At 43.3% G+C, this 22,264-nt stretch overlaps 1 protein-coding gene and 1 pseudogene across 3 annotated transcripts; one reads left to right on the top strand and one right to left on the bottom strand.

Annotated features, from left to right (window-relative positions):
• Nucleotides 1–20,553, bottom strand: LOC103348513 (IST1 homolog). Of its 3 annotated transcripts, none has more exons than XM_051846984.2 (9): nucleotides 20,083–20,536; nucleotides 17,755–17,893; nucleotides 11,777–11,957; nucleotides 8,594–8,681; nucleotides 7,719–7,802; nucleotides 6,499–6,609; nucleotides 4,040–4,219; nucleotides 3,505–3,550; nucleotides 6–2,252 (listed from the first exon to the last, which is right to left on the bottom strand). In XM_051846984.2, exons 2-9 carry the CDS (start codon nucleotides 17,840–17,842, stop codon nucleotides 2,062–2,064), a joined length of 969 nt encoding a protein of 322 aa, XP_051702944.1. In that variant the 5' UTR covers nucleotides 17,843–17,893; nucleotides 20,083–20,536; the 3' UTR covers nucleotides 6–2,061. The 3 variants fall into 3 exon arrangements, with proteins under 3 accessions (XP_069918799.1, XP_051702944.1, XP_008255785.1); XM_008257563.4 differs by having other exon boundaries at nucleotides 17,755–17,890; nucleotides 20,083–20,534; XM_070062698.1 differs by lacking the exon at nucleotides 6,499–6,609 and having other exon boundaries at nucleotides 1–2,252; nucleotides 17,755–17,890; nucleotides 20,083–20,553.
• On the top strand, nucleotides 12,071–13,796 carry LOC100354348 (eukaryotic translation initiation factor 5A-2 pseudogene; annotated as a pseudogene).
• Nucleotides 20,554–22,264: the final 1,711 nt, after the last annotated feature.

Below are 22,264 nucleotides of genomic sequence, written 5' to 3'. Positions count from 1 at the left end.
CATATGCAGAAAGGGCAATGTAAACTCTCCTGGACACATAAAATAGAATTGTGAAATAAAGATTATTTTAAAGATTTATGTATTTGAAAGCAGAGTTACAGAGAGACAGAGAGAGGGGTTTTCCATACACTGGTTCACTCTCCAAATGGCTGCGAGGGCCAAGGATGGACCAGGCTGAAGCCAGGAGGCAGGAGCTTCTTTCAGGTCTCCCACATGGGTGGCAGGGGCCCAAGCACTTGGGCCATCTTTTGCAGATTTCCCAGGTGCGTTAGCAGGGAGCTGGATCAGAAGTAGAACAGCCAGGACACAAACCTGCACCCATATGGGACACTAGTGTTGCAGGAAGAGGTTTAACTCATTATACCACAACACAGGCCGCAAAATAAAGATTTTTGCATAAAGAACAATTATATTTAAAGAATACTCTGGAATTTTTCTGTGATTCTAAAATTGCTCCTAAAAATAAAGTTTATTCCCCAGCTGTTGCAAACATCTAGGGGGTGAACTAGCTGATGGAAGACTGATCTCTTTCTCTAACCTTTCGAATACATAAATTAAAAAAAAAAAACTGTTAAAAAATAAAAACAGACAAAAACTAGTTACACAAGAAACCAAAAAAAGAGATTTATTTGGACATCTTGTTCTCTTAGCCTTTACTTTATACAGTCTCATGGAATCATTATTTAGTTCAGTGAACACAGCAAATAACAAAAACTGAAAAGGAAACTAATATTTATTTAGTATCTAATGAATGCTAGAGACTTTTACCTAAATCATTTCTTTTCCTCCTTACTACTGTCTCTATTTTTCAGTTGAGAAAAAGGAAGTGCACAACTAATAAGTGGCACATAAGAGTCCACTGATTTTCTGAAATCTCTTCTTTCACTCACTCTATGTGCATCCAGTATTTAAGATACTGATTTTTTAAAAATTTATTTATTTACTTAAAAGCCAGAGTAAGAGAAAGAGAGAGAGACCGAAAGAGGTATCTTCCATCTGCTGGTTCATTCCCCAAATGGCTTATAATAGGCAGGGCTATACCCGGCCAAAGTTAAGAGCCAGGAACTCCATACAGGTCTCCCACATGAGTGGCAGGGTCCCAGGTACCTGGGTCATTATTTACTGCTTTGCAAGTGCATAAGCAGAGGGCTGAATTGGAAGCTGAGGAAGGACTGGATTCCAGGCACTTGAATATGTGATGGAGGCATTCCAAGTGATGGCTTAACCAACCCACTGCACAACAATGCCCACCCAGCACTAATTTTTTTTTTTTTTTGCAAGACAGTTATTCTTTTAGCTTCTTAGGTCCCTCATACACATTTTTAAAAAATAAACCCTGTTCCTTTTTATTTTTTAAAGATATACTTTATTTATTTGAGAGTTAGAGTTAGAGAGAGGAGAGGCAGAGAGAGAGAGAGAGAGAGAGGTCTTCCATCTGCTGGTTCACTCCCCAATTCGCTGCAACGGCCAGGGTGAAGCTAATCCAAAGCCAGGAGCCAGGAACTTCCTCCAGGTCTTCCCACACAAGTGCAGCACTTGAGCCATCTTCCACTGCTTTCCCAGGCCATAGCAGAGAGCTGGATCAGAAGTGGGGAAACCGGTACTTGAACTGGCACCCACACGGGATGCTGGCACTGCAGGTGATGGCTTCACCTGCTACGCCACAGCGCTGCCACCCACCCCCCATACACATTTGACAGGAGGTATTATATATCAAAAGTACAGCTGGTAAATACAAAGGTATGGTTTAAGTTCACACCATTTTGCCTCCCTGGAAAAAGGATAATTACAAGAGAAATAAGGATCTGGGAGAAAACAAAAATTCACTGACTGCGATTAATAAGACTCTATGGGTGAAGGATCAAAGAATCTTCTCAAAATTAAAGAAAACTTGGGACAGGAGTAATTATATGTGTATGTACAGATACATACACACATACTATTCCAGTAGGCAGAGAACCATAGAATTTAAGAAATGGAAGGAATTGTGAATGAGAAAACTTCAGACCGACACACAGGGTCCATGTTAAAATTCACATCCAAGAGCCTGATTCCCAGGAATTATGTTGTTTTCTTCAGCATTTCAAGTCTTCGGTTAAGATCTTCAAAGTCAACCTCTTCAGAATCATAGGGGTCAATGAATAGGCTTGCTTGAAGTTTTACACCAGACAACTTAGGCAGCATGAACTTATCAAAACCAATCTGGGCTCCAGATTCTGGCTTATGAGAAGTTGGGGGGTTGAGTCCTGGGTCTATGAATTTCAACAAACATAATTAAAAGTCAATACAACTTCTGAACGAAACCCCAGCTCAAAGAAAATAGACTACTCTTGGCTTTTGAAACTGCAATACACACTATGACTATAAGGCTGCACAATATCCCCATCACACAAGTGGTAGTATTAGTCATATAGACCTTGTAAAAAAGATACAATTTTTCAAAACTTGTACCAGGATGACGGAGTATGGTAGTGGTTTTACAACTTGTTTGGTAAAAGACTTCTTTGCAATCTAGTGAAAGGAACAAAACATCTCCCTACAAAAACAAAATTTTGCCTACTACTTAAGAGGGTTCCTCGGTGGACCATAAGCTAAGAATCCCTGGCTTAATTCAAAGTTATTCACTTTATGGGGTCGGCGCTGTGGTGCAGCAGCTTAAAGTCCCGGCCTGAAGTGCAGGCATCCCTATGGGCGCCGGTTCTAGTCCCGGCTGCTCCACTTCTGATCCAGCTCTCTGCTATGGCCTGGGAAAGCAGAAGAAGATGGCCCAAGTCCTTGGACCCCTGCAACTGCGTGGGAGACCCAGAGGAAGCTCCTGGCTCCTGGCTTTGGATTGGCACAGCTCTGGCCGTTGTGGCCATCTGGGGAGTGAACTAGCAGATGGAAGACCTCTTTCTCTGTCTCTACCTCTCTCTGTAACTCGGTCTTTCCAATAAATAAAATAAATCTTTAAAAAAAAGTTATTCATGTATATTAAGATAATCGAAAATGAATCTTGATGTGAATGGAAGGGGAGAGGGAGTGGGAAAGGGGAGGGTTGTGGGTGGGAGGGACGGTATGGGGGGGAAGCCATAGTAATCCATTATTCGTACTTTGGAAACGTATATTCATTAAATAAAAGTTAAAAAAAAAATTAAAAAAAAAAAAGTTATTCATTTTAGAGACCTTAGCTCAGGAACTTGGTATATTTACATTAGACCAAATTCACAGTAGTGATGCCTCTAATAGGAGTAGCTTTATTCTCCAGCCAACCTTGATTTTCCAATTTTTGGAATCTCCTAAATATTGGGAAGTTCATTCCCCCTGAATTGTATCATGAATTTCAAAACATTATCCATATTCATATTGAAAGCTGTTATCCATTATACAAAAACACCACACTGTACCCCCTGGTAAGTCACTAAACATGCATCTCTTGTCCATTGGATATAGTCTTTTAACAATTCAAATTCCTTTAATGCATTTGAAGCAATTCCAATGTCTACCAGCATTCTCTATACTTACAAGGAGGCAGTGGAGAGAGGGAATCATCCTTCTTACCTTCATTATTCTGAAAGAAAAAAGATCACTGAGAAGTAATTGGCTTAAGTTCCAAATGCATGTTTTTCACATAGCAAGCCTGGAATAAATATTTCTTAAAATTAACTAGAAAATGGGGTTGGCACTGTGGTGCAGTAGGTTAATCCTCTGCCTGGGGCGCCGGCATCCCATACGGGCACTGGTTCGAGTTCCGGCTGTTCCACACTTCCTTCCAGCACTCTTCCTATCCAGCAGTGGTAGATGGCCCAAGTCCTTGGGCCCCTGCACCCAAGTGGGAGACCCAGAAGAAGCTTCTGGCTCCTGACTTCAGATTGGCTCAGCTCAGCCAATGTGGCCATTTGGGGAGTGAACCAGCAGATGGAAGACCTCTCTCTCTCTCTTTACTTCTCCCTGTAATTCTATTTTTCAAATAAATAAAATAAATCTTAAAATAAAAAAGAAAGATGTTCTGGCAGTTCCTGTATTCCCTTTCTGGATTCAGTTTTCTATCCATACTGACCTGTCTTTCAGGAGGAAAGGATGGCAAACAAGGAGATGGCCCAGGTAAAGGCCCCAGTGCAGATGCTGACGCCTCAAGTGGATCACCAGTTCCTGCTACAGTCCCACGTTCTTTGCCAAGGGCATCTTTCTCAACATCCTCAGTCAATCCAGTTCCATCCAGGTCTGCTGGGGCTTTAGCCTGAGGCAAGAGGATGAGAATTCCACTGGGATTCTGAATGTACTATACATTCTTTAGTGCATGTTTATTACATGCCTAACACTCTTAGAAGCACTGGAGAAGATATTAAACGCAGAGAGATGTGGATCCTGCCCTCATGATGTTTATAATCTCATCAATGGCGGTCAAAAGCAGACTTCCAGATTTCTAGAATGCAGCCCTCTTTCTCATCTCTCTTTCAATGACTTTAAGTATCTAGGAAGTCAGGCACTGCAATATACTAGTGGTTAAGAGCAAAACATGGGTACATATAGATATGCCTATGAGAAAGTTTAATAAAGCTTAGTAATAGTGTGCTCTGTATTTATTCATTCTTTTGACAAAATCTATTGCCCACCTGCTATGAGGGCACTTCAAAAAGTTCGTAGACAAACAAAATTAAATAGTAAGTTTATAGGGTAAGTGTTTAGCCTAGTGACTAAGATACCAGTCAAGACACCCATATCCCACATCAGAGTACTTGGCTTCAAAACTTGGTTCCTGCTCCTGACTCCAGCTTCCTGGTAATGTGGCTTCTGGGAGGCAGCAGTAGTGGTTCAAGTGACTAGATTCTTACCATCCATGAGGAAGACCCAGATTGAGTTGCTATCTCATACCTTCAGTCCCAGCACAGTTCTGGCTGATGTAGGCTTTTGAGGAATAAACCAGTGAATGGGATCTCTCTCTCTCTCTCTCTCTCTCTCTCTCTCTCTCTCTTTCTCTCTCTCTCTCTTTCTCTCTCACTGACTTTCCCTTGTCCCTGTCACTCTTCCTTTCAAATAATAAATAAACCTTAAAAATGGTAATGCACTGGCCGGCGCCGCGGCTCACTAGGCTAATCCTCCGCCTAGCAGCGCCGGCACACCAGGTTCTAGTCCCGGTCGGGGCGCCGGATTCTGTCCCGGTTGCCCCTCTTCCAGGCCAGCTCTCTGCTGTGGCCAGGGAGTGCAGTGGAGGATGGCCCAGGTGCTTGGGCACCCTGCACCCCATGGGAGACCAGGAGAAGCACCTGGCTCCTGGCTCCTGCCATCGGATCAGCGTGGTGCGCCGCCCGCAGCGCGCCGGCCGCGGCGGCCATTGGAGGGTGAACCAACGGCAAAAGGAAGACCTTTCTCTCTATCTCTCTCACTATCCACTCTGCCTGTCAAAAAATAAAAAAAAAATAAAATAATAAATAAAAAAAATGGTAATGCACTAAAAATACTATATAAAATTATCTTTGAGGAAGCCAGCATTGTGGCACAGTGGGCTAAGCTTGCCGCCTGTGCCACTGGCATCCCATTTGAGTGCAGGTTTAAGTCCTGGCTGCTCCACTTCTGATCCAGCTCCCTGCCCTGGTAATGTGCTTAGGAAGGCAGCAGAAGATGGCCCAAATGCTTGGGCTCCAGAACCAAAGTGGGAGACCCAGATGGAGTTCCAGGCTCCCAGCTTCAGCCTAGTTCAGCCCTGGCCATTGCAGACATTTGGGGAATGAAGTTGCAGGTGGAAGATCTCTCTCTCTCTCTCTCTCTGTAACTCTTACAAATAAATAAATAAATATTTAAAAGTAAATAAGTAAATTATCTTTGGGTTATGTGTATAAGTTATATATGGCATGTGAACAAAGTTTGGGTTCCATCCCCAATATATCTCATTATGCATATGCAAATATTCCAAAATCTAATATTAAGAACTAAAAAATATTTTACACACCCATGTATATAACATTTTCAATAGCTTTATTTTGTTTCTCTACTCTATTGTTAACTTACATAGATCTGTTGGGGAGAGTATGTGGGCAGAGAGAAAGTACAAATTCACCTGCTTTGCCGGCGCCGCGGCTCACTAGGCTAATCCTCCGCCTTGCAGTGCCGGCACACCAGGTTCTAGTCCCGGTCGGGGCGCCGGATTCTGTCCCGGTTGCCCCTCTTCCAGGCCAGCTCTCTGCTGTGGCCAGGGAGTGCAGTGGAGGATGGCCCAAGTGCTTGGGCCCTGCACCTGCATGGGCGACCAGGAGAAGTACCTGGCTCCTGCCATCGGATCAGCGCAGTGCGCCGGCTGCAGTGGCCATTGGAGGGTAAACCAACGGCAAAGGAAGACCTTTCTCTCTGTCTCTCTCTCTCACTGTCCACTCTGCCTGTCAAAAAAAATTTTTTTTTCACCTGCTTTACAGTAATTCCAAGATTTCTGTGGAAGCCACATCCCTAAGTAGAAAAAAAATCTTCCTATACACACTAAAAATCTCTGCCTGTCAGTCAGTTCTCCCCGCCTGAGGTACTCACCACAATGGCTGCCTTGTGTTTATAGGGCACATTGTAGTTCTTAGCAATTTCTGTCAAGTACTCTTCCACTAGAGTCGGGGGTAGAGTACTGAGATTTAATTTATACATCAGCTGCAAAATAAATGATAGAATTGGTCACACACACCCATACAAAATAAGAAATGAGTGTGGGGAATCTTTCAACTGAGATTCATTGTTCTTCATTTTTCTATTTCCTGATATCTACAATGTTTAAGTTTTTAAAATGTATAATTTATAACCAAGAAGGGCCGTGATTGAGAGTATGTAAGACAATTTTATCCTAGAGTTAAGAAACTTCACACCAAGTAGAATAAGAGGAAGACAATCAACATAGGAAAACGTATCTTGAATGAAGAATCCTGATCTTGTGATATGTATTTGAATTATGTCAGGGGTGGTATTCAATATGTTCCATGAACCAGCACAACATGGTACGAGCCAATCAGAGCAGACATCCTGAAAGACAAGAATGTCAACTAGCCGGAAACAGCTGTCATGAACAGGTCTCGGAGTTCCAGTGGAACTGGAATCTGTGTGGTCATGAGGTGACAGGTGCAGAAGCTGAAACTGCTAGGTTTCATTAGCTTCCATCTTATTAGTAAGTTATGTTTAAGAAGTTGTGCGCCGGCACCGCGGCTCACTAGGCTAATCCTCCGCCTTGCGGCGCTGGCACACCGGGTTCTAGTCCCAGTCTGGGCGCCGGATTCTGTCCCGGCTGCCCCTCTTCCAGGCCAGCTCTCTGCTATGGCCCGGGAGTGCAGTGGAGGATGGCCCAAGTGCTTGGGCCCTGCACTCCATGGGAGACCAGGAGAAGCACCTGGCTCCTGGCTTCGGATCAGCAGCGATGCGCTGGCCACAGCAGCCATTGGAGGGTGAACCAACGGCAAAAGGAAGACCTTTCTCTCTGTCTCTCTCTCTCTCACTCTCCACTCTGCCTGTCAAAAAAAAAAAAAAAAAAAGAAGAAGAAGAAGAAGAAGAAGAAGAAGTTGTGCACCTGTTTTGAAAAGTAATTAGCTCAGCTTTCTTGGCTTCACCTTTTTCATTCCTTAGTCCAAAACCTTTATATATGTTGCTTTGCCCCAGTGGAAAATTTATTTCTAAACATCTTTCAGCCTGCACAAAATTATTTTATGTTATGAATTTGCTTCACCCAATCTTCTAGGTTCAGAAAAACACGTATCTCCATAAATGGTATTACCTGAGAGTTGACAGTTCCGATCTCATTGGTTTGACATAGTTGGCCATACTGTTGGCTGTATTTTGCACACAGCTGATTGGAAACCTGCAGTGACCCATCATCAGGAAAGAAAAGCAAAATTCATCAAGTTGTGTCAAATTTGCTTAAGAGGAAGAATGGCTGAAAAAGCAAAAGTTACTCTCTTGTTACTTCATTGGAATTATGTTCTCTTAGGATCAAAACAACAATAACTACAAATGTTTTACTTAATTTGAAGTATATGACATATGTAAAACTTAAAACCTCTAATTCTATGCACTTTTAAATTAGGAAACTCCTCCCTCAAAGCCTTAAGTTTTGCTTTGTTTTAGTTAAGGCTTATTTATTTTTCTACCATTGACATTAAAATGATTCATTTTTCACTTAAAGGTTAACAAAAGAAAATACTTTTTTGGTATCCTTTAACAGATGAAGAGTCCTCAAGTAGCCTATAATTCTAGTCAAGTAACCTTCACCCAGCATCATGGCACAGACAGTTCAAACTGAGACCAGTGTTGTGTTGCAATTGATTAAACCACAGCTTGTGCCACTTGCATCCCATATCAGAGTTCCAGCTACTCCACTTCCAATCCAGCTTCCTGCTCATGTGCTTGGGAAAGCAGTGGAAGATGGCCCAAGTACCTGGGACCCTGCCACCCAGGTGGGAGGCCAGGATGGAGTTCCTGGCTCCTGGCTGTGGCCTGGCCCCGCCTTGGCTTTTGCAGCCACTTGGGGAGCAAAACAGTGTTTGGAAGATCTCTCTCTCTCTCTCTCTCTCTCTTCCTCTGTCACTCTGCCTTTCAAATACATACATAAATAAATCTTTACCAAAGGGGGAGGGGACTAGTCAAACTTACTATTTTTAACTCAGGCACTTCTGACTGAAGTCGAGGAGCTGCCCAGATTAGTGTAGAAACGGATTCGGCCAGACCGGGATCTAGTTGCCTGAGGAAAGCACACAATTATGAGACTAAGGGCTTTAATGCTTTGTTTTTTCTTTTCCCTATTTCAAAGGTAGGCCATGGGCAGTGCTAAATATTAAATAACAATTTTAAAAATTAAAATGGCATGTAAATCTATATGAAAATATATATTTAGATACATATGTATATATGTTTATACACACAGTTACTCATAGAAATTACTCATCTATATATATGTACATATATATGTGTGTATGTACACACACAGACACACACACACAGACACACACACGCTCTGAAAGGAAAGACACGACAATTCTTGTCTCCAGCCTAGGACATAAATCTCAAGGTTTTGCCCCTAGGAGATAGTAACACTACTGAACACACTTGCTGGCAGAGGACAAAGTCTGCGACAGAGTTGCTGGGAGATCTCCAGGGCCCAACTTGTTACAGTCTGTCTGATGATACTTGACTTTTGCCTTGCTTGTACAAGTTGGGGGAGGGGGCTGGGGGAGGGGGAAGAAAACCTGCTTAGAAGGTGTCTGAGAGGGGAATGTTTGGAATTTGCTGTGGAGACTATTTCCATTCAAGAGCCCTGGGGGCCCTTGGGCAACTTCTGGTGCTAGAGTCAACAGTCTGCAGGTTAATTACTCCCTGAAGGGTTTTGTGGAAAGATCGAGATCTCTCCCAAAACGCTGGTGTGTGAAGGACATGGGAGGTAGCCTCTCCACATTTTCTGCCTGACAGGTATGCAGCTGGTCTGGGAATCTGTGCTGCTGTAGGTGATCATACCACATATTTTTTATTTTACTTACTGATTTTTTAAGATTTGTTTATTTTATTTGAAAGGCAGAGTTAGAGCGAGGAAGAAGAAGAAAGAGAGAGAGAGGTCCTCCATCTGCTGGTTCACTCCCCGGATGGCCATAACGCAGGAGCTGTACCAATCTGAAACCAGGAGCCAGGAGCTTCTTTCAGATTTCCTACATGGGTACGGGGACCCAATCACTTGGGCCATCATCCTGGCTTTCCCAGGCCACAGCAGAGAGCTGGATCAGAAGGGGAGCAGCTGGGACTCAAACTGAAACTGTTTTGCTTATCAATATTTCCTGAAATTCATAAGCTGTTTGGGTTCTTGACACATATTCAGAGAAGAATTCTGAATACTGGCTCAACTGACCAGGCAACATGGTATGTTTTAAGGATTTTATTCAGTGAGAGAAATGCATAGGAGAGTGAGGGCTTTGTCTAATGGAAAAAGAAAAGTCTAGAGATTAAGTTGCAGTCCATACCAAGCAGAGAGCAGGCCAGGAGCCAGCCATGTGCAGAGAGCATGCAGGCTCCTGGAAGGCAGCAAGGGCAACAAAGGGCAATAATGGTAAAAAAAGGGGCTGGGCCCACCGTGTTCCAGGCCTTTTATCCACTTCCAAAAGGGTGTGGTTACGCAGTCTGATTGGCAAGTGGGCATATAGGTGGGATCAGGTAGGGGCGTGAGATCACACAGGAGCATGGTGAAGGTGTGGTTTTCCAGCCCACAAATCTAATCAATTTCATCCTATCTGCCTGCCTACATCAAAACTAGCAGTGATATGGGATGCCAGCACTGCAGGCAGCAGCTTAACCTGCTATGCCACAGTGCTGGCCCCATATAAGCTTTTTTAAAAACAATAATTAGGGGCCAGCGCTGTGGCTTAGTGGGTAAAGCTGCCTCCTGCAGTGCCAGCATCCCATATGGGCACTGGTTAGAGTCTCAGCTGCCCCACTTACAATCCAGTTCTCTGCTATGGCCTGGGAAAGCAGAAGATGGCCCAAGTCCTTGGGCCCCTGCACCCACGTGGGAGACCTGGAAGAAGCTCCTGGCTTCTGGCTTTGGATTGGCGCAACTCCAGCCGTTGCGGCCAATTGTGGAGTGAAGAAGTAGATGGAAGACCTATCTTTCTCTGTCTCCTTTCTTTCTCTCTCTGTGTAACTCTTTCAAGTAAAATAAATAAACCTTTAAAAAAATAAAAATTAATTGGGGCCAGCACTGTGGTGTGGTGGGTTGAGCTACCGCCTGTGGTGCTGGCATCCCATGTGGGTGCCGGTTTAAGTCCCAGCTTCTCCACTTCTGATCCAGCTCCCTCTTGGTGCACCTGGGAAAGCAGCAGAGGATGGCCCAAGTGCCTGGGCCCTTGCGCCCACGTGGGAGACACACACAATGCTCCTGCCTCTGGGCTTCCATCCGGCACAGCTCTGACCATTAAGGCCATTTGGGGAGTGAACCAGCAGATGCCTCTCTCTCTCATTCTCTCTTTCCTGCTTCTGCCTCTCCCTTTCAAATAAATATTTCAAATAACTATTTCTCCATTTCAAATAAATACATAAATCTTTTTTAAAATAAACACAAAATTTATTTTATCAATTAGAAAGGCAGAGAGACACAGAGAGAAATCTCTCATTCACTCCTATTCCCCTCAAATTCCTGCAATAGCCAGGGCTGGGCCAGACCTAAGTTGGGAGCCAAAATCTCAACCCAGGGATCCCATGGTGGGTGCAGGGACTCAAGTACTTGAACCATCATCTGCTATCTCCCAGAATGTGCATCAGCAGGAAGCTGGACTTGAACCTGGGCACTCTGATACAGGATACAGGTGTCCAAAGCAGCGGCTTAATCACTGTGCATAGCCTGTCCCCAAAACACTCATTTTTCTTCTACTGAAGGTGCATATGTTCAAAAAAAGGAATGCCTTTGAGTCTTTCTCCCAGACCTTTAGGACCTGATGTCAGTCAGGGGAGATCTCTTTCCTGCTTGGATATCTTGGAAACAGCTAAGAGGAAATCCCTACACGTCCTGACCAGAGATTTAGAGGAAGTAGGAGAGTTTTTTCAGAAGTTACAATATATATCAGGTCCAAAGAACAAAGAAATCCTGTCTGACTTTGAGCCCATAACACTTGCAGCTGGAGCAAGCACTTAGCCTAGCAGCTGAGATGCTGTTTAAGATGCCCAGCCACGCTCATCAGGGTAGCTGGGTTCAATGCCTGGCTCTGCCTCCTGCTTCCTGCTAATACAGACTTTGGGAAGCAGCTTTGATGGCTCAAGTACTTGGGTCTTTTTGAGCCTGTGAATTAAGGCACTCACTTCGTGGCGTGAATCAAGCTGAACCGCGCCAGCAGCAGGTCACAGTACAGCTCCAGGATCTCCATGGCCTCCACCAGGTAGTCTTCCCGGATTACGTGCTCCACGCGGATCCGGGCTCGCTCATCCTTCCCAGCAGCCAGGTAGTCAGCGATCTCCTTCCTTGCTTTCTGGGTCTGCTCGGCTGTAGCACAAAGCCCAAAGAGGAAAACGAATGCACCGAAGAGAGTTAAAGCAAGTTATATAACAGTGTGAAGCAATGTTTTTAGTAAAATATACATTTAAAATATGCACAAACTGCTGCGGCCGCCACCGCCGCCGCCGCCGCAGCAGCTGCAGCGCTGAGGTACTGGCGCGGATGCGCAGGCGAAAGTCCGGGTTGCCTGCTCAAAGCTGAAAGTTCCCTCGGAAGAACAGTCATCTCCCCAGCCCATCATGGCAGACGAAATTGATTTCACCACTGCAGACGCCGGGGCATCCAGCACTTACCCAGTGAAGTGCTCGGCCCTACGCAAAAACGGCTTCGTGGTGCTGAAGGGACGACCATGCAGAATAGTGGAGATGTCAACTTCCAAAACCGGAAGGCACGGCCATGCCAAGGTTCACCTTGTTGGAACTGATATTTTCACGGGCAAAAAATATGAAGATATTTGCCCTTCTACTCACAACATGGATGTTCCAAATATTAAGAGAAATGACTATCAACTGATATGCATTCAGGATGGTTACCTTTCCCTGCTGACAGAAACTGGTGAAGTTCGTGAGGATCTTAAACTGCCAGAAGGTGAACTAGGCAAAGAAATAGAAGGCAAATACAACGCAGGCGAAGATGTCCAGGTGTCTGTCATGTGTGCAATGAGTGAAGAATACGCTGTAGCCATAAAGCCGTGCAAATAAAGAGGGGGGACATCAGGCCTGAGCATACTGTTTAGGTCCGGGTCAGCTCCAGATCTAAAGTCTGATTCTAAGTTGTCACCAAAGCTATGGCCTTCATAAGCCACCTCATTTTTTTTTATTGTTTTCACATTGTGCTGGGTTAGTTTAGTAAGCAATTGGCAATTTAAGAAAATAATCAAGATGTATAATTCTTTATTCTTAACTTTGTAGGTGTCTTTCCTATAATGTTCCTGCGGTTTTCAGTTTGTGAATCCAAGAAACAGACAAGGTAGCTTCAGCAGATGTGATTTGTATGAGAAAATCATTTCTGCATTTTAGTTAATGAAAAATAAACCAGGGTTGTAAATCAATGTAACATATAGTGATATTACAATACCACATTAAGGTGAATTGCTTGGCATTAATTTCAGGCTTAATAGTAAAGAATCCATGTAAAAGTGAATTGAAATTATCACAATTTCAACCTCTGGCAAAAAAATCTTTAAGCAAAAACCATGTTATCAAAAAGTACAGGTATCTTGGTGGCCACGTGCAATCACATGTATTCACTCAGTCATACTGCTCTTTGCCAAATGGTTGGCAAATTTGAAATAACCTTATATGGTGGTTTTAGTACCTTCTTGTGGTTAACATGGGCATTAAATTGTTGGGTGAATACACAGGGATTTCATAAAGTTCATGGAAAATGGAATTAAAAGGTAAGCTTATTTTCCTGTAAAAAAATTTCAAATCAAAAGATCATGAAAAATATGTATTATGATAAAACTATGCATAGGATTTCAAAAATTTTTGCACCAGAACAGCCTTCCATTTTCCACAAACTTTTTGAAGTGTCCACTTACGAGCAAGTCAGACTGTAAAGAAGACAAAAAGGACAGTGGCAAAGGGGTTTGGTTAAAGCTGTAGGTTTTTATTTGAAGCCTTTGTAATCAGCATAGTAAAACAAAGTTGTTTTTAGTTATGGTTTTACTTTTAACTTTTGTAGCACCACCTGCAACCCTACAACAAAAGTGGTGACCCGTGTTTACAAGATACCGTACAGCACTTTCTTTTAACCTTGTTAATTAGAGTTGCCATTTATCAGCAAGTACTGCTTACCAACCACTTTTCATTAGATGTTTTAACATTAAAATATTTGTTAGTCAAAAAAAAAAATACACAATAAAGTTACGTCTTTTGTATCAGGTCAGTGCTTCTCAAAGCCCCATCCCCAGAGCAGCAACGTTAGCATTACCTGGGAACTTTTTAAAAATGTAAGTTTTTAAAACTTACACAGTGCTGTGGCATAGTGCATAAGGCCACTGCCTGCAGTGCCAGCATCCCATATGGGTGCCAGTTCAAGTTCCAGCTGCTCCTCTTCTGATCCAGCTCTCTGCTATGGCCTAGGAAAGCAGTGGAAGATGGCCCAAGTCCTTGAGCCCCTGCACCCACGTGGGAGACATGAAAGAAGCTCCTGACTCCTGGCTTCGAATCAGCGCAGCTCTAGCCGCTGTGGTCATTTGGGGAGTGAACCAGAGGATAGAAGCGCTCGCTCTCTCTCTCTCTCTCTCTCTCTCTCTCTCTCTTTCTGCTTCTGCCTCTCTGTAACTCTGCCTTTCAAATAAATAAATAAATCTTTTTTTAAAAAAATGCAAGTTCTTGGCCCAGAAGCACTGAATCAGAAGAACTCTGGAAGCAGAGCCCAGCAGCTGGCAGTGTAACAAGCCGGCCTTGGGATTCTGCCCTGTTGAAGGCTGACAACTCATTCTAGGGGGTTGGTTTGAGAGGTGATCTTTATCATCTCCTTTCAGCTTGCCTTAATTTCCTAAAGTATTCCATGATGAATACCCATTACTTTTGAAATTAGAAGATGAGTTATTTTCAGAAGGAGAATGCAGGGCCTGGTCTTGTGGTGTGGCAGGTTAAGCAGTTACTTGTGACGCCTGCAGCCCATACAAGCATCTGTTCGAGTGCTGGCTGCTCCACTTCTTTTTTTTTTTTTTAATATTTATTTTTATGTATTTGAAAGAGTTACAGAGAGAGGTAGAGACAGAGAGAGGTCTTCTCACTCCCCAGATGGCCGCAATGGCTGGAGCTGCGCCTATCTGAAGCCAGGACCTTCTTCCGGGTCTCCCACATGGGTGCAGGGACCCAAGCACTTGGGCCATCCTCTATTGCCTTCCCAGGCCATAGCAGGGAGCTGAATCAGAAGAGGAGCAGCTAGAACTCGAACCGGTGCTCATATGGGATGCCGGCTCTTCAGGAAAGCAATTTAACCCGCTGTGCCACAACGCCAGCCCCTGCTCCACTTACAATCCAGCTCCCTGCTGATGTGCCTGGGAAAGCGGTGGCAGATGGCCCAAGTGCTTGGGTCCCTGCCTCCTATTTGGAAGATCTGGATGGAGTTCCAGGCTCCTGGCTGTGGTCTGGCCCAGTCATGCCCATTGCAGCCATTTGGGAAGTGAACCAGTGGATAAGAGAACTCTTTCTGTCTCTATGTCTCCCTATTCTCTCTCTCTCTTTCTCTCTGATTTTCAAAGAAATAAATTTTTTAACAAGGAGAATACATGTAGTGCTTTGCATTTTTTTTTAACAGGCAGAGTGAACAGTGAGAGAGAGAGACAGAGAGAAAGGTCTTCCTTTTCCATTGGTTCACCCCTCAATGGCCGCCATGGCCAGCGCACTGTGGCCAGCACACCACGCTGATCCGAAGGCAGGAGCCAGGTGCTTCTCCTGGTCTCCCATGCGGGTGCAGGGCCCAAGCACCTGGGCCATCCTCCACTGCATTCCTGGGCCACAGCAGAGAGCTGGACTGGAAGAGGAGAAACCGGGACAGGATCTGGTGCCCCACTGGGACTAGAACACAGGGTACTGGCGCCGCAGGATTAGCCTAGTGAGCTGTGGCCAGTGCTTTGCATTTTAAAAAATGTTTTCATATACAGAGTGCAATTTGATTGCAGTGACACCTGTGTGAGTTTGTATTGTTATTTGCATTTTACAACTGAGAGGATTACGTCTCTGAGGGGTTAAATAGCTTGCCCCTGGTTGAACTGGTACTCAGAGCCAAATATTCAGATTTCAAATTCTTACACTTTTAAAATAACCATACGAAGCTACAGAATGGAAAAGTAGTCATACTGGAGAAGTAAACGGATGTGGCCAGTCCCAAGCCAGTTATTGGGACAGGCAAAGTCTTTCCACCTTGTGTTACGACGTGATGAAGTGATCTCACAAGCCAGAAAACCTTCTGAGCCTCCCCCTTCTATAGTCTGCCCACCATACTCTAAAAGTGACGCTTACCCAGGCATTTGTAAAAAGAGGAAAATATTAATCTGGATAGTAACGTGTGTCATTGGATTGTCAGGACCCAATAAAAGAACATGTGGGCATGCAGTTTGGAATTTACAAGGGCTGTGTATATATCATCAATATCATTCTCATTAACAGCAACAATTTTGGGTCCCACTTTATGTGCCTAATATTCATTCATTTTTACTACTTCTTTGGTCTCTATTAAATAATGCCCTGATATCTGTGATATATCGCAAAAGAATTCCCAAAAATAAATTTAGAAGTTTTAGTAACAGCTTCATCCCTCTCACTGGATTATGGTGATGCGGTAGGATTATTGACTGAGCACTCAGAGAACTGCATTTAAAAACTTTTTAATTCATTAATTTTCATTTTGTTTGAAAGACAGAGAGAAACAGAGAGAGATCTTCCCTTCACTGGGTCACTTGATAGATGTCCACCACGGCCAGTGTAAGGCAAGGCCAAAGCCAGGAGCTCAGAATTCCATCTGAGTCTCCTTGGCAAGAACCCAGCCAAGCACCTGAGCCGGCGCTGTGGTGCAGAAGGTTCAGCCCCTGCCTGCAGTGCCAGCATCCCATATGGGCTCCACTTTGAGTCCTGGCTGCTCTACTTCTGATCCAGCTCCCTACTAATGCACCTGGGAAAGCAGCAGAAGACCCCGAAGCAGCTCCTGGCTCCTGGCTTCAGATCAGCCCAGCTCCAGCCATTGCGGCCATTTAGGGAGTAAACCAGTGCATGGAAGATCTCTGTCTCTCTCCTTCCCTCTGTATTTCTGCCTTTCAAATAAATAAAACAAAGCTAAAAAAAAAAAAAACACACAAACAAAAAACAAAAAAAAAAACAAAAACAAACAAACAAACAAAAAAAAACCATGTGGTTGAGTGCTCACTTGCTGCCTGCCTGGATGCATTAACAGGAAGCTGGATCTGAAGCAAAGAAGCCTATACTCAGCCAGGCATCCCAGAATAGAACGTGGTGGCTAGGTGGCAACTTGATGACTGTGCCGGACCCTGCTCCAGAACTGCATTTTTGTGCAATACTTATTTCACCTGAACTTTTCTTCTAATCAGAGATCTTCAGTTTTTCGGTGTTTTAAGAATTAGCATCTTATGTGACCCACTACAGCGAGGACAAAGCAAAGACAATGCAAAGACAACAGAAAATAAGTTAGACTTCAAGAAAGAAGACAACACTTGTCAGTAGAACTCCCCCATTCATGGGTGTCAACTCTGCTTGAGCCGACCCCTGATATAAGGAATGACATTTTTTGTGTGTCTGAGAATAGTCAAAGAAGTTCTTCCAGAATTTGCCCGGAGGGCTCAAACTTAATAGCTACTGTCCATTTGCAAAGAATGACTAGAGAAACTTTTTCTGTCTTGGGAAAGAGAAGTCCAGTAATCTGGACGTGGTTTTACATTTCAAACCTTTGGAGACTTTAAAAAAAATAAACTTTATTTTTAGATAACTGAAGAGTCCCATGCAATCCACACAGCTTAAAAAATAAGACAGGTACCAAGAATCCTCTACCAGGTTTTTGTCAATGGCAACGTCTTGTTAAACAGGAGAGTATCACAACGAGGATGTTGACAATGATGTAGACAGGATATAGAACAGTCTTTGGAAAGCTTTGAAGTGAATTGGTCACAATAAACATTATTACCACATCCCTGCAAGTCAGAAACATTTCTTTAAATGCCAAAATTGCTAAGTGGGATCCTGGGAGACAGACAGCCTCAATGATAGCACTATGATCTGGGAGGCAGCTTGTGGTGTTGCCTGCAGTGTTTACTTACTTTTCTTTTTTTCCAAGACTTTTAAGCGATTGATAACCAGTTGCAAGTTAACCCGAAGGCGATCAGCTTTGAAGGCAGAGCTGAACATTATTTCACCAGAAGTCACAACAGCTCACAAATCACCTTGATGAAAGAGCTCCTCAGAGAAAGAGAAAATTATCAATATTATGAAAAGCTTCAGTTTTTCTACACCCACTTTATTGACCCAACAAGTCCTGTGTAGGGGTGGCCGTTTGGCACATAGTCCTCTAGTCCCATATCAGCTCCTCCTCTGCTTCTGATCCAGCTTCCTGCCAATGTGCACCCTGGGAGGCAGCAGCAAATACTAGAGTCCCTGCCACTCACATCGGAGACCCAGATTGAATTCCTGGCTGCTGGCTTCAACCTGGCCTAACCCTAGCTATTATAGACATTTGGGAGTGAACTAGTGCATGGAAGATCTCCATTTGTCTCTCTACTTTTCAAATAAAGATGAAAATAAATAAAAATTATAGGGAAAAAAAAGCCCTTTGTAAAGAATTTCTGGTATGGGGCCTACGCTGTGGCACAGTGGGTTAAAGCCCTGGCCTGAAGTGCAGGCATCCCATATGGGTGTCGGTTCTAGCCCCAGCTTCTCCTCTTCTGATCCAGCTCTCTGCTATGGCCTGGGAAAGCAGTAGAAGATGGCCCAAAGTTCTTGGGCCCCTGCACCCACATGGGAGACCCGGAAGAAGCTCCTGATTCCTGGCTTTGGATTGGCACAGCTCCAGCTGTTGCGGCCAATTGGGGAGTGAACCAGAGGGTGGAAGACCGCTCTCTCTGTCTCTATCTCTCTCTGTAAATCTGTCTTCAAATAAAAAAATCTTAAAAAAAAAAAAAAAAAAAAGAATTTCTGGTCACTCAGCAATGGCATGAATGCACTTGCTTCTCTGTGGAACAATTCTGCAGACAGGTATGACGCTTGCAGTCCTAGTAAGGGCTGGGTTTATTCAGTTTATTCTAATCATCAGTGTTTTTACTTCAACCTCTGAGAGTTCTGCAGGAAGTTTCTAACAAACTGAAAGTTTCTGGCAAGTATCTGAGGAAGTAGAAAAGAGAGGGAAATCCCCTACCCTGAAGGGCATACTACTATTAGTCACTTACAGAAAACCTGTAAGACTGCCCTCTAAATTTAAAAAAAAAAAATGAATTTGAAAGGGAAATTCCCTTTATAATCTAGAGAGGTCACATGTTAAAACTATGTGGAAATGAGGAAACTGAACCATTCAGAGAAGTTGAACTTGAATCACTTCAAGTTCAAGTCTTGAAAATTGTGTATGTCTACATTTGGACATTTAGAAGCTGTTGAATAATAATATAATACCAGTCACCCATACATTTCTAGAGAAAGCTAAACTCAATAAATATTTCTATAACTTAAATGTATGTCCAAGATTAGTTGTTTCTGGCATTGGCACCCAAAGATAAAATTCCTTTCCAAAAATGACTCCTTTACATGCTGAAGTATATAAGCAGGAAGACGTAACTGTAGGGGGAAAAAAAACCGCCCACTCCTCCTGTCATGATAGACATGGTTTCCCACATACTAGCACTGACCTCTGGTTTGATTCCTAGTATGAAAGAGTTGGGATGGTTGTCTGTAACCCCCCTGACTGTCCTACAGGTGTAGAACAATCTCCTGGGAGGCCTTAGGCAAGACAGAGAGCTAGTTTGAAACTCCCGCCTGTTTAGGGAGAAGAACCTGTGTAGCAGGGTTCTGTCCTTGTTTATTTCCTTCTAACACAGTTGCTCATCAGAAGAATTCAATCTTCACACAGCTATGGGATTCAATGGGAAAACAGAGAAAGAGGAAATAGTGGAGAAGGCAAATGAAGCTTAACTTTGCAGTTCTCAAATGTCCCAGATAGCTTTAAAAATCCTCCTTTAGCTCAAAGTCTCACAACTCAGTGGAAATTTAAAAGCTCAGGGAAGAAAACGAAGAACTTTCAGATGAGAGAAATTGAAAACACCTTCTAAGAGGGTGAGACAGGTGAGCGGAGAGCAGAGGAAGAGGAGTAAAGGAATTCACAAGAAAGTCTCCCAGCTCAGGATTCCTTTGTGAAGACTATTCACCGATGTCATTCAACAACTATTTTTTGAACCAATTATCCTATTAAAGACTTGGGTCTACTTCAAATAAATGACTTAAATATTTGGAATCATCCAGATTCCAGAGAATAATGGAGAATAATGCACATCTTCAGAGAAATTAAGTAACTTTGGGTTATTTTAGTGTCATAAATCTAAAAACTACATAAGTTTACTTATCCCAAATGTTTCTGTCAGTCTGTTACTATGGGGGCTTCCTACCGTCAAGAATACGACCAAAGGAATGAGGATTGCTTGGAGTAAAGTGTTCCGGAACAGGACACAGAGGAGATAGGACCCACCCTTTCGGACCTGCAGCACAAACCAGGAAATCACCTGTGTTTCACCAATCAGAACATCTGGTTTTTTAAACAGACACGCCTTGGCTTTGGCATCACGTCCTTATGGTAAAGGCTGGCAGCCAAAAGAGCATTTTTCGCTCGCATCTACCCGTGTCTGCTCTTTCAACTTTGTACAAAACAAAACAGCTGTCTGAGTGTGCATCTTGATCTGGGGAGAACTGGCTACTCTTGAATATTTGTGGAAGATGAGACAGCTTCTATTTTGGCAGTTCTAATGCCAGTTTAGTGAGCTAAGCACCGAACTAGAAACATGAATGCCGGTTGGCGTCAACACGGATTCACGGAGTGACTACCAGACTTCCTTCTTGGCCAAACTGAGAGAGGAAAGTGATTGTCATGAATAATATATTTTTATAAGATTTATTTTATTTGAAAGGCAATGTTACAGAGAGAGAGAGAGAGAGAAGGAGGAGAAGGAGGAGGAGGAGGAGGAGGAGGAGGAGGAGGAGGAGGAGGAGGAGGAGGAGGAGGAGGAGGAGGAGGAGAGAGAAAGAGAAATCTTTTCCATTCACTGGGCTACTTCACAAATGGCCACAACAGCCATGATGGAGCCAGGCTGAAGCCAGGAGCCAGGAGCTTCTTCCGGTCTCCCACATAGGTACAGGGGCTCAAGCTGGGTGGGAAATAGAACATCCAGGACTCAGACTGCCAGCACTGCAGGCCTGGTCTTTAACCTGCTGAGCCACAGTGCAAGCCCCAGCACTAATATTAATATTCTTGAAGCAAAGCCCTCTGCTGATTTCTAGGACAGCAGGAGTTTCACTGTTTTACTCACTTGTGCTGAGTATATGTGTGCTGTCTGTGGTAGTGTCTAATAATTTTCATAATTCTTTGTGCCTATCCGTATATAAAATATACGTAAAATGTATATGTAAAATATATGTAAAATATGTAAAATATATATAAAATTGAAGCATAATGATTTCCTAAAATCTGAGATCCGTATTGTATTTGTATCTTACTAATTTTTAAATATCTAAGATATTATTCTTATAAAAATTCAAACAATAACTTAAGTTGTTTTTGAACGTCTTCCAATTTGGGATTTTTTTTTAATGAAGAAAGGATAACTAGTTATGTATCTTCCCCTCTTGTATATCTATTTATTTACATATACATAAATATATGCAACTCTTTTAACATTAAATAAATGATTCACAATATTGGCTTTTGTTTTCCCTTAACAAGATGATAAGTTCTTCTATCTAGATCTTACTCCTATTCTTTTTGCAGTAGTGGAAACTGAGGCTTAATGTGGTAAAAATGCAGATAGCCACATATTAGGGACCAGAAACTAGCCAGTACTTTTTTTTTCCCCAGCAGTATTTTGTTTGTTTAAACGTTTGTTTATTCTCATCTAGTTGAAAGGTAGAGCAACACAGAGATTGAGAGGGAGAGAGAGAGAGAGAGCGCTTCCATCTGTTAGTTCATTCCCTCAAATGCCCACAACAGCCAGTACTGGACCAGACCAAGGCCACGAGCCAGGAACTCCATCCAGGTCCCCCAAGTGGTTGGCTGGGGGCCTTGCACTTGAGCCACCACCTGCTGCTTCCTGGGATGCATTAGCTGAAAGTTGGGTCAGAAGCAACGCAGCCAGGAGCCAAACTGGAATTTTAATATGGGATGCAGGTGCCTGGGTCACAACGCCTGCCTCCGCCACTAATTATAAAATTGAACAAAGATTAATTGTTATCTATTGAACAGAGTTTGTCTCTCCAATAGTCAAAAATTTCTTAGTTCGTTTTCAGAAAATATTAATAGCTACTTAAAAAATTACAGCAGTAATCCAAACACAAATACAACCACTTTCGTTTTCATTTAAGTGATAGGCTCATGTTACTATGAAATCTACTACTTCGGAATGAATGGGAATCTAAGATTTCGTCGAGTAGTCAAACCTTCCCACTCAGTCAAGTTATTTCCCACTGTACTAACCCCATTCTTCTTACTCCTCACAAACGTTCAAGTCTGGGATCGCCTCGCTTTCCTGGACTGGGTCACTCAGGGATTCCCCGAGGTTCCCAAGGGGAGGCTTCACTAGG

Source organism: Oryctolagus cuniculus, chromosome 18 (genome assembly GCF_964237555.1).
Source record: "Oryctolagus cuniculus chromosome 18, mOryCun1.1, whole genome shotgun sequence".
NCBI classification, from domain to species: domain Eukaryota; kingdom Metazoa; phylum Chordata; class Mammalia; order Lagomorpha; family Leporidae; genus Oryctolagus; species Oryctolagus cuniculus.
The sequence above is the reverse complement of the archived record's forward strand: the minus strand, read 5'-3'. Positions and strand labels throughout refer to the sequence as shown.

Coding starts and splice junctions, on each gene's coding strand:
- LOC103348513 (XM_051846984.2), bottom strand. CDS start 17,842: ATGTTCAGCTCTGCCTTCAAAGCTGATCGCCTTCGGGTTAACTTGCAA. Junction 8,682..11,776: donor AGCTTGATTCACGCCACGAA/GTGAGTGCCTTA, acceptor TGCTTTCCTCAG/GCAACTAGATCCCGGTCTGG. Junction 7,803..8,593: donor AAGTGCCTGAGTTAAAAATA/GTAAGTTTGACT, acceptor GGGTCACTGCAG/GTTTCCAATCAGCTGTGTGC.